General features: G+C 39.0%; 2 protein-coding genes across 4 annotated transcripts; both read left to right on the top strand.

The window, feature by feature from the left end:
- The first annotated feature begins 676 nt into the window (after positions 1 to 676).
- On the top strand, positions 677 to 15,006 carry LOC138042502 (uncharacterized). Of its 2 annotated transcripts, none has more exons than XM_068888411.1 (5): positions 677 to 876; positions 4,554 to 4,627; positions 5,724 to 5,753; positions 13,413 to 13,523; positions 14,470 to 15,006. In XM_068888411.1, exons 2-5 carry the CDS (start codon positions 4,580 to 4,582, stop codon positions 14,620 to 14,622), a joined length of 342 nt encoding a protein of 113 aa, XP_068744512.1. In that variant the 5' UTR covers positions 677 to 876; positions 4,554 to 4,579; the 3' UTR covers positions 14,623 to 15,006. The 2 variants fall into 2 exon arrangements, with proteins under 2 accessions (XP_068744512.1, XP_068744511.1); XM_068888410.1 differs by having other exon boundaries at positions 680 to 876; positions 13,410 to 13,523.
- On the top strand, positions 7,528 to 11,169 carry LOC138042501 (uncharacterized). 2 transcript variants are annotated; one of them, XM_068888408.1, is made up of 2 exons: positions 7,528 to 9,350; positions 9,877 to 11,169. In XM_068888408.1, the coding sequence occupies exons 1-2, from the start codon at positions 9,265 to 9,267 to the stop codon at positions 10,694 to 10,696; spliced, it is 906 nt and encodes a 301-aa protein (XP_068744509.1). In that variant the 5' UTR covers positions 7,528 to 9,264; the 3' UTR covers positions 10,697 to 11,169. The 2 variants fall into 2 exon arrangements, with proteins under 2 accessions (XP_068744509.1, XP_068744510.1); XM_068888409.1 differs by having other exon boundaries at positions 7,528 to 9,287.
- Positions 15,007 to 15,296: the final 290 nt, after the last annotated feature.

Genomic DNA, 15,296 nt, shown 5'->3' on the forward strand with positions numbered 1-15,296 from the left:
TATTTAAAGAAGTCTCCTGTATTTAAATCACGCACTCTGTAAACCTTCATTTGCCTGATGATGATTTTGAAGTAAATCGAAATATAGCAAGAACATCCGTCAGTATAACTCTGGTGAATATCGCCATGAAATTGACTTTGTTCGGGTGGTCTTTCGTACTGTACTATTTACAGAAGACAAACTAAATTTACAATGTCCTTGTTAATTCCCAACATGTCATTAAATATAATCTTGTCAAGGATGTTATGGTTTCTTTTGAAAGTTTCTTTAAGAGATCATAATTTGAAGGCTTTTTATGCTCTTTAATCATATCCATGGTGAAAGCTCGACGAGGAAAAGACTATCACTATTAGGACGCTGAACATTAAACTAAAAGTTGACATTTCCTCTTAAACTTTTTGACGAGGAATATTTGGTGAAGAAACTAGTGATACCATAGGACCCACAGTTTTAAAACACTTGAAAGGTTATGCACTTGTCTCTCCCTTTGGGGCAGTTGCTTGATGCCTGTAGGTAACAGTGGATGTTCAAGAAACGAGCCAAGATGAAACGAGTTTCCTTAATTTTTGGCAAAACGCAAATTTCCCTTTGGCGTGTGACGTTTTGCCGCAAAATGCGATGATAAGCCTCTTTGTCATTTCGTGACTTTTGTTTTATAAACAAACAACGCATTCATAGCATACCATGTCGCGCCCTCGCTCAATATGCATATGATTAGTCACCTCTGCTGATCTTAGATTCTTTACAGTTTATAATTAGTAGTAAAAGCTATTCCGTTTAAATTGTAAGCAAAACCAGGGGATAAGGAGTATATTAGCTGTGAGTCAACAAAACAGTTTGGGCAAGATAGCGTGTTACTTTTAGCACTCAATTGAGGTAAGCTGGTACTTACACGTTGCGTAGCACAAAATGATGGCTATGTCACGTAGAATACACTGAAGAGGTGCAAACCCCCTAAAGCTATTCCAACTCGATTTTCATAGTGAGCTGTATTGAATTGATGTTTCTTACAGACAGCTATCGGATGTTTTATGAGACAGGCGATGGCAAAAATTGAAACCAGGAAGTAGTTGTGAAGTGAAGGAAACGTTATATTGCGCTGAGCTACGCACCCATTTCAAAACCACTTGAAAGCCTTGATACTGTCCTCTCTGTTCTGTCCGATTTGAAGGTATAACGACCTATAAATTGACCAAAACAACACATTTTACGGACTGGCGACGAAACCAGCATAGTAATTACAGTTAAAAAACATACTTATGAAATTCCCGAAATACAGAGATGGCACTTGAATCTTTAGAGAAAGGTAAACATTGCATTTCGATCGCTTTCTAACGAAATGATTCGAACTCGCTGTTATCGTCTCTGCAATTCTAACCGTCTTTCGTCTCTCCATGTCAAAACGATTATGGATTTCCTCCAGACTTTTTGCGTCCCTCCGATTGATTTTGAAGATTCCAGGGAAATAGCGTCCACTCTCACATGTGCGCACGTCGAACACGCGTGTTGCGAAATGCGGCAAACGGTAATCAAGACCGCACCAATTCATAACCAGCCTAAATTATTTCAGAATTTCCCCCTTCTTCGTGCTCTTTAATGACGCTTTTGAAGTGTCTCCGTTTCTCGAGACCCACCTTTTATCACTGTAGAAGAGTCGGATTTTTAATCGCATAATCACATTTTAATAGTTAATTTCGTCCGACTTTTGCCCACACTATTGAGTCACGACAATTCTTTTACCCCTCACCCCAACTAGACATGTTTAATTAATCTGGGTTTGACAAAAAAGTGTCAAAGAAAAAAGATGGGACTGGCTTTTACATAAGATTTAGGTAAGTTTGAATTTATATAAGTAAATTTAAATTCGAAACCGACAAAAACCATTACACATGATTTAACACGAATACAATTTGAAACCAATTTTTTAACTAAACAGCTTTTAAACATGTTTAAGCTTTGGTGTGGATGCGGCATTAGATTAAGTCTCGCTCCTAAAATCAAAATACTTGTTGGGAATTATAGTGGTGGTCTGACAATCGAGCTTTATGGCGTGTTATTATAATTGCCGTCTTTGTTAAAAGGCACCTCCACTCTTAAACAAATTGACTTTGAACCAAAGAAAAATGTTTGCAATCAAATCAGTTTTTTTTAATAAAATTGTTAGTACCACGAAGAAAAATGCTTTTCACTTCGAAAATTCCATGGCGCCTGTCTTGAAAACCGTGACGTATCATGGTTGCCCTTATTATATATTCAGGCACAAAGATCTTTTTAGTATCAAGAACAATTAGCGAACCATAAAATTTATATGTCACAATTCTTTAAGATGGCAGCTCCAGGAAAATCTGTAAACAAAGAAGAGCTTTTTTTGAAAAACTCTCAAACGAATCTTGATAGTAAACCTTATTTACCGTGGTTTTATAGTTTTTCGTTAGAGCGGAGGTTTCCTTTATTCATCCCCTGTCAAAAAAGCAAAGGAACAAATCTATTAATTTACCTACAATGCCGACGGCTTTGCCTTGAGCTAGTACTTCTGTATAAGGCTGACATTCAGAACACGTCGGCTTTTTGGAGTATTCGTCAATGTGTTTCACTTCACGCACGTGTTTGGCGAATTGTGAAAGAAGATTTCTGTACAAATTTAAATCACATACACAAAAACAAATCATACTCTGAATCCATTTTAAAGCTACACTCTGCTAATAACTATGTAAGATTAGTATCACCCAACTAGTCGACTAATGCAAATCCTACATCATGATTGGCTACACTACTAGAGGACTATTAGTAATAGTCCTCGAGTAGCGAAAAGCGTGACGCTTTCTTTCATTTTATTCCCAAATAAATATTTCTTCAACTTGCATTTGCGAACTTTATTATTGCCTTTTCTGTGCGACTAGTTGAGTGATACTAAAACAATTAGACCCTTTGCGGGCAACGGGTCTAATTGTTAATTAGCAGTAAGGTACAGCTCAAGGTTAGTTACCCAACGAGCAAATTAAGCCAAAAGCCTTTGAGAGACGTTTCTAGGCTCCTTGTAATATATAAAGACTGTCTAAAGAGATTTTTTTTATCACCTACTGAGAATTTGATCTATTCGGATATCTCAGGTGAAAATTGAAGTGTCCGAAAATTTTAGGGAACGATATCTGCATTTCAGAAATCGCTAGCTGAACTTTACCTTCTAAGAACTTCGAACCGAACCATTTGCTCTTCCGAAACTGCTAGGTGACCTTTTTAAGTGCCAAAAATTTGCAAAAAATACCCCTTCCGAATCTTTTAGGAGATAATTTAGTAACGAAATCTGTAGGTGTTCGGCAACGTAGAACCGAAATTCTTAGAACAGTTATATGTATTACAAGTTATATTTCCCTTTGCATGCATAAATATTGTATATAGTTTATAAATTATATTGGAATTGTAATATAACATATTTCATTTTATTTTAACTTATTTTAACTTATTTTCTCGAATACATTAGCTCTACAGCTACTCTGTAAACTTCGAACATAAAATAATATATTTCCCCTAAGATTATCGTTGGGTGCCCCTGACAGGTCTAGGTTTGCATGATAACAGGCGAAATGGCAAATTATATATGAGAATACTATATTTGCTACAACTGGACAATATCTTGGTTAGCGATCTCTGCCAAACAACCAATGTTACTATTAATTTTAGTGCAAATATGTTCTTGTATTTTGTGATTATGCTAACTTAAGGTGAACTCGCTCATTTTGTTATACTGCACATTGGTAATGGAGTCAGCATGATCCCGAAACGTCGGATCTTATCTCTAGTTTGTATGTATTTGTTTTAAAAATCGTTTCACTTGACATGACGCGAATTGGCCAACATGCCCTCTTCCCCGAATTTTTCTGATATAAATATTTTAAATTGCTAATTTGCTCTGAATTGACTATCATTGGAAGAAGTGGAATTTCCTCAGCAGTCTGTGATTGCTTTGGCTCCTCACTTTGGCACTGTCTCGTACAGAAAATAGACATTTTCACACTGCTTTGGCTCGACTCTTTGGCACTGCCTCGTCCAGAAAATAGGCATTTCCACACTGCTTTGGCTCGACTCTTTGGCACTGCCTCGTCCAGAAAATAGGCATTTTCACACTGCTTTGGCTCGACTCTTTAGCACTGCCTCGTCCAGAAAATAGGCATTTTCACACTGCTTTTGGCTCGACACTTTGGCACTGCCTCGTACAGAAAGTAGGCACTTTCACACTGCTTTGGCTCGACTCTTTGGCACTGCCTCGCACAAAAAAATAGGCAATTTCAGGCCAGTGAACACTCCCTTGCCAGAAAGAGCTCTCTTTTCAAAAGACCCGCGAGGCTTGATAAACTGCAAAACAGTAGCAAAAATCGCGGATTCCGAATCTTGCATAGTTTCACCTCCACTTAAGGGAGCTCAATCCAGCTTGCTAAGAACCGTTTCCATGATTAGATGTAAAATAAATTAGAACACTGATAATGTAATATAACTGGCAAAAAAAAAAAGATCATGAAAACTAACTAAAAACTACCGTTTACCATTTTTACCAGAGATTTAAATTCACGGAAGCACTGAAATGGACCCTAATACAGATAACCAGAGTAAGGCCCAGGTCATTTTCCAGGTAAGTTCTTAATATATGCTTAAAAGTTAACGCGGTTCTGGATCAAAGTGATCCAACCAATCAAATGAATTCGGCCAACTCTGAATTAACGCAAGAAGCTGGGAATTTAAGAATTATTCTACGTACACGCGTTAAATATGAGTTGGTTGTAACCAATCAAGTATCGAGCAAGTTAAGCGGGAATAATTGTTCTTTATAAATCGACTTTTCATCAGTTTTAAACATTTGGATGCTTTTCATGGATAATTTTGTTACGTTAAATTAAATTTCAACTTCGGGATACTTGAAAAAAATTTTCTAGCGGCAAAGTGTGTTGAATGGACTAATTTCTCAAATTATCACATACGGGACAAAATTACTGAATGCTGATTGGCTGAGACGGAGGGCATTTTTTCTGAATCACGAAGGCACTTTTGGTAATTAAGCTAGAGAGCATGATAATTTGATCTTGATTGGTTAATAGTTGCTTATCCAGAGCAAGCGAAGTTACAAGGGAATCTTTGAGATTCTGACTCTGATTGAACTGCTTTTTGTCCACATATAAAATACATGGAAATACATTTTGAGTGAATTTGACAGCAACGATTTATTGATTTGAATTTTAACAGAATGAAAGCGTATTTAGTTGATTGCCATTTTTCGCGGCGTTGAACCAGCTTTCCTCAAACATTTTGCCCTTCGTGTAATAAACATGCAATCGCAATGTGCCCTAGTGCAATTAAAGATTAAGTTCACTTGCACTTGCATCAAAGTTTTCCACATTTCGCGAAAACCTTAATCCCTAATTACATTATTTGATTCTGGACAAAGCGCAAGTGAAATTATTCCCAAAGTCCACAAGTATACCATTTGATTAGCTGTTAATATCACGACGGTGACAAATTACGTTCATAAGGTGGCATTTTGGCGTTGTAGGAAAAGTTGCCATGGCAACATTGTAATTTCACATTAACGCTGAAATTTCGCGCCAACATTAAGGAGTAACTTGTCACCCATGTTATTACATATACTAATTGTATTGCATTCTTTCAAACCCTTTGATTTTGCTCTTGATTTCTCAGTTGTTGTTGACTTTATCGACCATCTCTCTTTTCAGGGAGGACCTGTTGCTTATAACATTGAACGAGTGAGTAAATAGATATAAGGGAGGAGTGTTTCTCGCAGTTATCTACACAATTAGAGCAATTGTCTCTTAGTATAGACACCTAGAAAATTCAGATGGCTTCGAGTCAACGGGATGCTAACCCATGACCTCTGCGATGTCGGTGCAAGAGACAACTGCTAGCGCTTCAACTATGGACATTTATTTCATTGAGTAAATAGGTATTGATTTTTCTGCTCAGGGAAATGTTCCCTGCTAGCGTAGGTCTCAGTTTTCTCGTATTTTCTTGGCGGATGGGCGGGAGGAAAAGACAGCTTTTGCCTTAAAGAGAATCATGCTGAGATGCAACTATAATTGATGCATTCTTTATATAAAGAACACTAGTAAGGTATAGCTTGTGTTTTTTTTCTCAGTCTCACGATTTGAACCATTGTTTTCAGTCCTGAGTCGTTCAAAAAACTCGCAGCAAGTGTTTTATCGGGTCTAAAAACACTCGGCTACGCCTCGTGTTTCTAAACCCCGATAAAACACTGCTGCTCGTTTTTTGAACATTATTTAACCGCCTTCCTTTATTTTGGCTCCGCTGTTCAAAGCGCGTGCTACCTTTTATGTCAGTAATGTTTAAAGAAGGAGCAGAAATGTTTTATCGGGGTTTAAAAACACTCGGCTAAGTCTCGTGAATTTTGACCCGATAAAACACGTGCTGCGAGTTTTTTTTTGAACGGCTTCAAAAACATTCCACAAAAAGCGTGTCCCTCTGGACTTAGAACAATGGTCTAATTGTGAGTGGAGAGTATTAGCATACAAGAAAAACAAGCTATGCCTTATTAATATTCTTTATATAAAGAATACGAACGAGGGGTGTTTTATCAGGATATAAAGCTCATACACGTGACGTTTTATCGGTGCTTCGATAGGCTGTTGGGCTCATGAATTATTAATGAGTTTTTGAAGTAATATATCAAACACGAGAAGGAGTGTTTCATCGGATATCAAAACACCGAGAAGCGAGTTGAAAAACGAGGCCGAAGGCCGAGTTTTTTAACCGATTTCGAGGTGTTTGGATATCCGATGAAACACTCTTTCGAGTGTTTGATATTGCTTCTCAAAGGAATCAGTATTTTAAGAGATATTTGGGATCAAAGTTGGCGAAATTTTATGCTAATTAAGACTACGTATCCAAACTTCCTTCACGGTGATGATTTCTTTTGTTTTTGGCTTATAAATTATTAATGAGTTTGAGAAGTTCCTTTGACTTGGGAAATTAAGGACGGTGCTCCGGGGACTAAATGTCCATAGGGCATCCAGTTATAGTTGTTTGAATCTTTAAAATGTTTGCTGTTAAAATGGTCTAATAGTGACGAGCCAACAAATGTCAAAGGAGAGGTTTGCTCCAAAATAGTCCTTGTTTTTCTTTTTACCACCAAAAAGCTAATACAAAGATAGTTTACTCACCAAAATTTCATCCACCAAGGTGCCTTAAAACCTTATGAAATCCTTCTTTAAACTAGCTCGAAAATCGAGACTGGCTGCTGCCATCTTGGATTAACTTAGAAGCCTGGCGATCTAAGCGTGGCGTCAAAGAGCTCAACTTGAAATTTGGCGGGAAGATTGAATGCCAATTCTTGCGGTCAGCTTTATTCTTACTGCATGTACTCTTGTGGTCATGCCTTTTTGTTCAGCTCCATTTTACTCCAACAGGAGCCCTTGAGATAGCAAAAGAGGAATTTATTTTCACCGTTTACCAATTTCGAAAAAGAAAATTGCTAAAAAATGATTCTTGATGCTTGGCCGGGACGAAAAATTCCTGCCACCGAAGCAATCCCAAATTTGTGTGTGTTCGAATCACTTTACGGACGATTGCTTTGAAGTCGATCACCGATACAGTCTTCTGGGGGGAACAACACACAAAATGAAGAAAAAAATAGATGCTGTACCCACCATTTTCAAGAAACCTAGCTCTGCAGCGAAAGTCAAACGGGATTCCAGCGAAAGGAGGCGAAAGAATAAAGAAAGAAGAGAGGTACGTCATTTGAATGTACTCTAAAAGTACTTCATAAAATAAACCGGGCTCGTAATTTTTAACAGTCATACAGTGTGTTCTCGAAATCTTACGTTGTAAATATAGGTCATACATTTGTAGTCGCAGTCTCAGTGTCAATTCCACTAGTCATCGGCAACAAGGGGATAAAATATGGGACAAAAAATCGGAGCTCACTCAGAGACTGTCGCAGCTTACGATACGATCAAGAAAATAGCTCTGATTTCTCCCACTGATTTGTTTTACACAGCGATACAATATTCTCCTTAAAAAGGCCCCAAAAGAAAACACAGAGTAAACAGTGTTAACCAGTAATATAATTTATCGAGACAACATACCTTTAAATCAGTCGCCCGACTTGGCCACACACGATAAATGTTTGGGTTTTTTTGTAATTGCCTTACTTTTTCTTAATAAACTGTAAATAAAATCGTTTCATTTAGGCTGTAGACAAAATTATGGTGAATGTCAGTATGACCGTGGAGGTGGAAGAAGGGACGGGCAAGGAAGAAACTCAAGAAGACATGCTTGTCACAGATATTGTGACACAATTCGTTGATGTCGCTACAGAAAGAGTCCCGATCGTAGACGCACCGGTAAAAACGTTTGTTCACATGGGGACGCATACTGAATCTTTACGGGGTACCCAGCAATGGAACTATCGCCCGAGAAACGACGAAGAAATGTGGCCACAGATCACTCATATAGCTGCAAACCAAAGCCATTTGTTGACCACACAATGAAGTAGCAAACGAAGAGCCCCATTTTCAGCCAGTTGAAAACATTTCCGAGCTGTCTGATGACGATTCTGACGAGGAATGGAATGATGACTTTGATGATGCAAGCTCTGTCGCCCACTTTGATTCCTCAGACGAAGAGTGGAACCCCAGTGACGAAGACGATCCCGATGATGGAAATGCAAATGTATATCATTGGCAAAGCAGTAACTGGCTCGCAGAAAACGAGAACCCAGATAATGAGAGCAAATCAATTGTTTTTGACAGTTGTTTAAAATTTGCAGGAAATGTGGCACGATAGTGAAGAATGCTTATCTCAGCCAGAAAGGAAGCTTGATTTGTGTAACCACCGAGTGCAAAGCAGGGCACATTGAGCCTTGGTTTTCGCAACCTTTCACGAAAGGGATGGCAGCAGGAAACCTCATTTGCACTGGCGGGATCCTCTTTACAGGGAATCACTTTACTCGAGTCAATGCTTTTATGAGCGCTTGCAACATCAGATTTTTTAAGAAGTCAACATTTTATCACATTCAAAGGAAGTACCTTTGGCCCGTGGTAAACAACCATTTCCTTAACAAGCAGAAGGAAGTTCTTCAGTCATTGAGAGGACAACATTTAGTGCTTGCTGGCGACGGCCGATGTGACAGCCCTGATCACAATGCAAAGTACGGGACCTACAGTTTGATAGAAGTGACGACAGAAAAGAATAATTGATTTCTCCCTGGTGCAAGTGTCAGAGGTTGCAAACTCCAACTGTATGGAAAAGGAAGGGCTAAAGAGGTGCCTTCAGTTCTTAGAAGAAGATGGTCAAGTAATCATGTTGCTGGCAACGGACAGGTACATGTATTGAACATTTTCTCGAGGCCTGTTCTCAATTATTTTGCATCGGTTTACAATGTATTTAAATGATCAACGGCGTAGATCTACCGCTTAAGAAGATACTTGGCCTAAAATCCGTATCGTTGCTAGATGAAACCACCTCAGTACAAGTTGTTGGGTTTTAATGTCTTGCGCGTATTTTTACACGAGTGACCCATCTTTTCTCGTTATGTGCAAGCAATGGGTCACGATAGCACACAACAATTATCAATTATTCCCCTGATATGGCCCTCAGTTGTTCAGTTAAAAATAGATTCTTATTTTGATTTCACCTGACGTTATTTAATCTTGCGCTTTCCGCTTGCTTGGGATTGCACGGTTTCTTAAATATAAACGTCTCTTGTCACCTCAGCTAAACAACTCTCATTAATCGCTAGTTCGATTACCGCTCCGCATTCATATGGTCTTTTTGTTAAATTCAATAGAACAGTAAAATCAGCAATGCCTCGATAAAACAAACCTAAACTAACGTGTTTTTGCTCCATCGTAGACATCCGCAAGTTGCAGCAATGATGAAGAGAGAAAAAGCGCACATCAAGCACAGATTCGATCCATGGCACTTGGCGAAGTCCGTGCGCAAGGATTTTAATGCTGCGTCTAAAAAGCGAGAGTGCTCTGACGTATCGTCATGGATCGCATCTGTAGTTAATCACCTTTGGTGGTGTGCGGCAACTTCTCTCGGGGATCAACTCCTTTGCCAAGAGAAGTGGAAGTCAATCGTTTACCACGTGGCCGGAATTCATGAATGGCCTGATTTTCAATTAGTTTTTGCGTGTGGCCATGACGAACTTACCCCTGAGCAAAGAAGAAACAAAATATGGCTTTCGATGGGATCTCCCGCACACAACGCTTTAAAGGAAGTGGCATGGAAACCGAAACTATTAAAGGATGTCTGTCTTCTTGCCGATTTTGTACAAACCGGATGTCTAGAAGTTTTCCATGGCTCTATGGCGAAGAAATACGTGAACAAGTCGCAGCATTATTCGTACAACGGCATGGTCAGCAGAGCACAGCTTGCGGTCATTGATCACAACTGCAACGTAGGAAGAGAGATAGCGACTACAATATCTGGAGAAGAGCGCTACAGGTGTGTGTATCCAAAGCTGCAAAAGAAGTGGGTCGCTAAGCCCATATACAAAGAGAAAACATATCAGTTTGTCCACGATCTCCTAAGTGAACTGATTTTGCTCAAGACGGGGGTGATTGAAGTTCCCCCCACTGAAAGGCCAAACCTTCCACAAAACATAGCACCAACTCCACGTGGGAACAAAGAAGATATAATAGCAAGACACGTGTCAAGATTTCAATAAAATGTCCAAGTTTCCAATTACTGCTGTATCTATCTCTTCATGAAGTTATAACAAGTAACAGAATTGTAGCGCAGAGACAGTATTTACATCATCATAATATAGAATTGTTTGGCTAGTGGAAAACAGCAAGGATACCTAAAGTACATGCCAGTGTTGATATATTCACCATCTTTTTTGTAAAACACTATTGGATGAGATGTCAAGGAAACCCATGATGGTCTACTTGCTTTAAAGACTGTCAATCAAAGTCGTTCCCCTTTTGGGATCCTTGTTGTAAGAAATATCATAACCCCCCCATGTGTCTTGTGAAAGGAAAAAAGGTGAAAAGGAAGACATTTACCTTCAACTGATCCTTCAGTGACTGAGATTGCCTCTGCATTTAATTTGCGACACATTTCTATAGTTCCACTCTTGAAAGGAGGAAATATCTTGATCGTGTAGTCATGCAGTAAATTAAAGAAATGCTAAGTCAAGGTCAATAACTGAAGGATCCTTGAAGCCTGTGTAGTCGCCATCAGGTTCTGGAAATTCTTTTCGAATGGAAGATATTACACAAGATGGGATAACTTTTCTTTGTTTCCTTTCAAGTCTCTGATATATCCACCACACATATTGTCTGTATGCTGCATAGCGATAGTTTCTGAAATGCACACCATAATATAGAATGGTTTGTGTTGCTGATAATCATCACTAAAGCCCTGGCCAAGGGAGTCGCAAGTAGATGCAAGTTCACAACTTGCGTCTACTTGCGACTCCGTTTGGCCAGGGCTTAATTAATTGATTAATGTTGTAGTAAGTATAATTGCATGGCCTGGCTAGTATTTTAACATCAAAACCAAACAACAATAAAAGCTGTGAGGTTCAACTTCAAAGTAACCTGTGAGGAAAACATGTAACGTTTACAACAACTGCAATCTTTGGAATATGTACCACAGCTATATTTTCCCAGACAAAAATTACTTTTTACTGTTGATAACTAATTTAAAGTCGCATCCTAACCTTTATATTCAGATACAAATCGGGATTTTTATTGAGAACTTGTAAAAAAAAAACAGGTCAAGATTTTGTCTTTCACAATCTCCAATGTGATCTGATGTTAAAAAATTCAGGAATAGAGTGTGTAAACAGTTTTCATTTCTCAAGCCAAAGGTTGTAGTAATGTCAACGTTTTCAAGTATAAATCAATGTTGATGAAATTTAATGCTGGTAAAAGTATATTGAAAAAAGAAGTTTTCGTTTAGTGCATCCTTAGTATTTAACTTACATGAACTCATTTCTTACCGGTTTTGCATAGGTGAGGGTACTGGTGATCTGTTTAAAAAATGGAACCCTACAATTGCTGTTCTTAAGACAGCCCGAGTTAGGCAAACGATTGAGAATTCTTCGTGTTCTGTAACACAACACATTTCTGTTTACGCAAGTAAATTGACAAAAACAATATCAATGCCAATCAATACTTGCTTACTCAAAGAACATATTCGACAGGTACCCAGCCTACAGCTGAACAAATAACCTTTACTGTTTATTTACGACAGTTTGTTCGAACCTTGCAGGCTCTTCAAAATGAAATGAATGACCTCTGACACGCTGCATAAGAACTCAATTCAGACCTTTATTAACTGAAAATTACAACGCATGCCATATTAATTCCTACCAGCGCTTTTAAAACAAGTCTTCAACTGCGAATAAAGACCAAAAATACTTGAGGAAATGGGCAAGGTCAAATTACCTTCTGTAAACTTGTTTTCAGATTCGGGCACTTCAAGACAGCAGATGCATTCTCTTGCTGTCTCTCTGAGCTCACAACGGCCGCAGGTGCACCAGTTTAGACTCACTGACCTCTCATCCTCTTGGGTGTCTTCATCAGAACCGTGGTTTTCGTCGGGAACACGCTCTGGTTCGAAGCGATACGGCTCCAGAGCAGCCGTTTTTTTTTAATTTCGTGCTTGAGCTCTTTGACGTCACGCATACGTCGCGTGGCTGCTAAGTTAAATCAAAATGGCGGCGGCCAGGATTTCGATTTTAGGCTACTTTGGACGAGGATTTCGTTGGGTTGGAACGCATTTTAGAGGGTGAAATTAGGGTGAATGGCTTATCTTTGTATTACCTTTTTGATGGTAAAAAGAAAAACGAGGACTATTTTGGAGCAAACTTCTCCTTTAAGTATAACGAGCCCTTGCATGACCTTGGCAAAGGACAGATTGGGCGTCATATATGGGTTTAGTTTGCTGGTTCTCTACTCTGTACCGAGAGGTTTTTCTTCGGGTACTCCGGTTTTCCCCTCTCCTCAAAAACCAACATTTGATTGATTTTTGTTAATTGTTGATTTCAGTTTACAGTGTCCCCAGTTAGTGCTCCAGCTCCAGAAGATTAGACAATTAAATAAAGTTCCTTTCCTTTTCCGCAAAGAAAGGTTGAAAAGCATACCGGTTTTGCTTATTTTCATGTCAACCCAGTGAAACAGGTTAAACCGCCAAGGACATTGCCTGCATGTAATTTAATTTGGGTGTTATTGTTAGGACCAGCAGAAGTCATCGATCGAGACCGTTGAGACTAGTTTTGGAGAGCATTTAGGACTTTTCTCGTCTGCTGTCTCCTCCAGTTTCCCCGCCCAGCCGATTCTTACGTGTGTGTTTCGTCCAAACATGAGAAAACAAGGACAAGATTTCTTACTAGGCCAATGCTGACATCTTACCGATGTGCTTATTTTCAGCAGTATGCCGCACCACTCAGAGAAGAACCTCCGAACGATTATAGGTTGTTCAGTATAATTTCCATTTTTTTTTGCCCTCTGCTTGGCCTCCTGGCTCTGGTTATGTCTTTCGTGGTGAGTAGACACTTTTGCAACTACCTACATTTGCAAACAGAAACGTGTTTCGTTTCTCCGTATTACTGCATTTCTTTGGACTTTTACATAGGTAGTGTTTTTCAATGGTTTCTCGCGGCTTAGAGAGCCTTCCGAAGAAAAATAGAAACCTTGAGAAACAAAACTCTGTCACACGTTCTGTCAAAATATATTACTACTAAATTCTAGTGAATTTAACAACCAGCGAAAGTGAAGTTTCCTTTCGTTTCCATACAGTTGTCATGGTAGTCACTGTATAGTGAGCGAACAAGTAAGGTGGAAATGTATCCGAGGATGAGAATTCGATAAGGAATTGTTAAAATATTATTTTTTTTGATTACCACCCAGATTCAGGTCTGTTTCGGTGTCAGGCCGCGAAATAAAAGTTGACAAATAAGACGTCGTTGCTACGAAGAACAGTAGGTAAACACTAGAAAACACCGCTTCCTAGTAAGTCCTGTTGGACGGGGTTCATTTCTGGATGGGTGACCCACTGCAACTACCACGTACGAGTCAGGCTGCCGTAATGGTCATTATTGCCGCTTCCTCCAGGTACACCAGTTCCCATCCTCATCCAAATCGACTCCCGGCAGAATACAACTGGCTTTCCTCTAGCCCATTCTCTCAGAAAGTCGGAAAGCGAATCACGGAATCTGCGCACTCAAAACGCCTGGGAACTGGGATCAACCAGAGCTCTCACGAACTTTCGCGCGCAGTTTTCGTTTTTCGCTTTCTCGGCTATCTGGGAGCCTGGAACAGGCTATCTTTTCCCCGACAGGGTCGTCAATGGAGACGTTGTTTGTAATTGATGCTTGGTAGATGTAAATATGTTGTGATATTTATAGATGTACGTTTAGCGAGTAATTGTACGAGGAATTGATTCCATTGGCTTTTTTTGATTACTGATATCTCGTGAATATTGTTTCAGACAAACAAGCGTTATGAAGAAGATGACTTGAAGAGGGCTCACGATGCCTCAAAGGATGCCAAATTCTCCGCGATACTGGCAGTTGTCTTTGGATTTGCCATTGGCATTTTCTGCATCTTTATTTTTGAAATTGTCCCAGTCTTGGGCGACTAAGATTTCACTTTTATCCACTTATAATAACTTTAACATTCCAAACCCAGATTACACGGAACAAATGTAGCATACATTTTTAAGGTGTTTGTCGTTAGGGTATAACTTTGTACGCAATAGTAAGAGTTTTTACGTTTAATTAAGTTAGCAAATCGTATTTGCAAATACAGTACACAAATGAATTATGCACATTTCTTGCACATTTGTTTCGCACACCTACAGCATTGAACTGTTCACTGAGAAGTACAACTGTAGAACATGAAAACAGCTTCCATTCATATTTTTTGTTATATCTCTCCAAATTTAAGAGAATATTTTACAAATTGTATCTCATGACGGACTGCAGAAGTTATATGTCCATTAAATAAAACAAGAATTACCCTAAAACTACCTCAATGTTTGGTCAACCGAATTGATTGATTCAATCCAAAATGGTCTCTTTTTATTTTTTGTTTTTTAATAAAACAAGGGAGTATGAAGGTAAGAGAGGTAATCCCTCATATTGGCCCTATTCCCATCGTAATCCCTCTTAAGTTATTTTTAGATCTCCTGCGAGATCCGGTATTCCCACGAGGGTTAACTGATAGCCAATCATATGTCTCCATTTTCGCAAACGACGCGAATCATTGCATGAGAATTCACTCAGCTGTCAAAATTGGTAAAAATGGGGACATATG

This window comes from Montipora capricornis, chromosome 3 (assembly GCF_036669925.1).
Source record: "Montipora capricornis isolate CH-2021 chromosome 3, ASM3666992v2, whole genome shotgun sequence".
NCBI lineage: Eukaryota > Metazoa > Cnidaria > Anthozoa > Scleractinia > Acroporidae > Montipora > Montipora capricornis.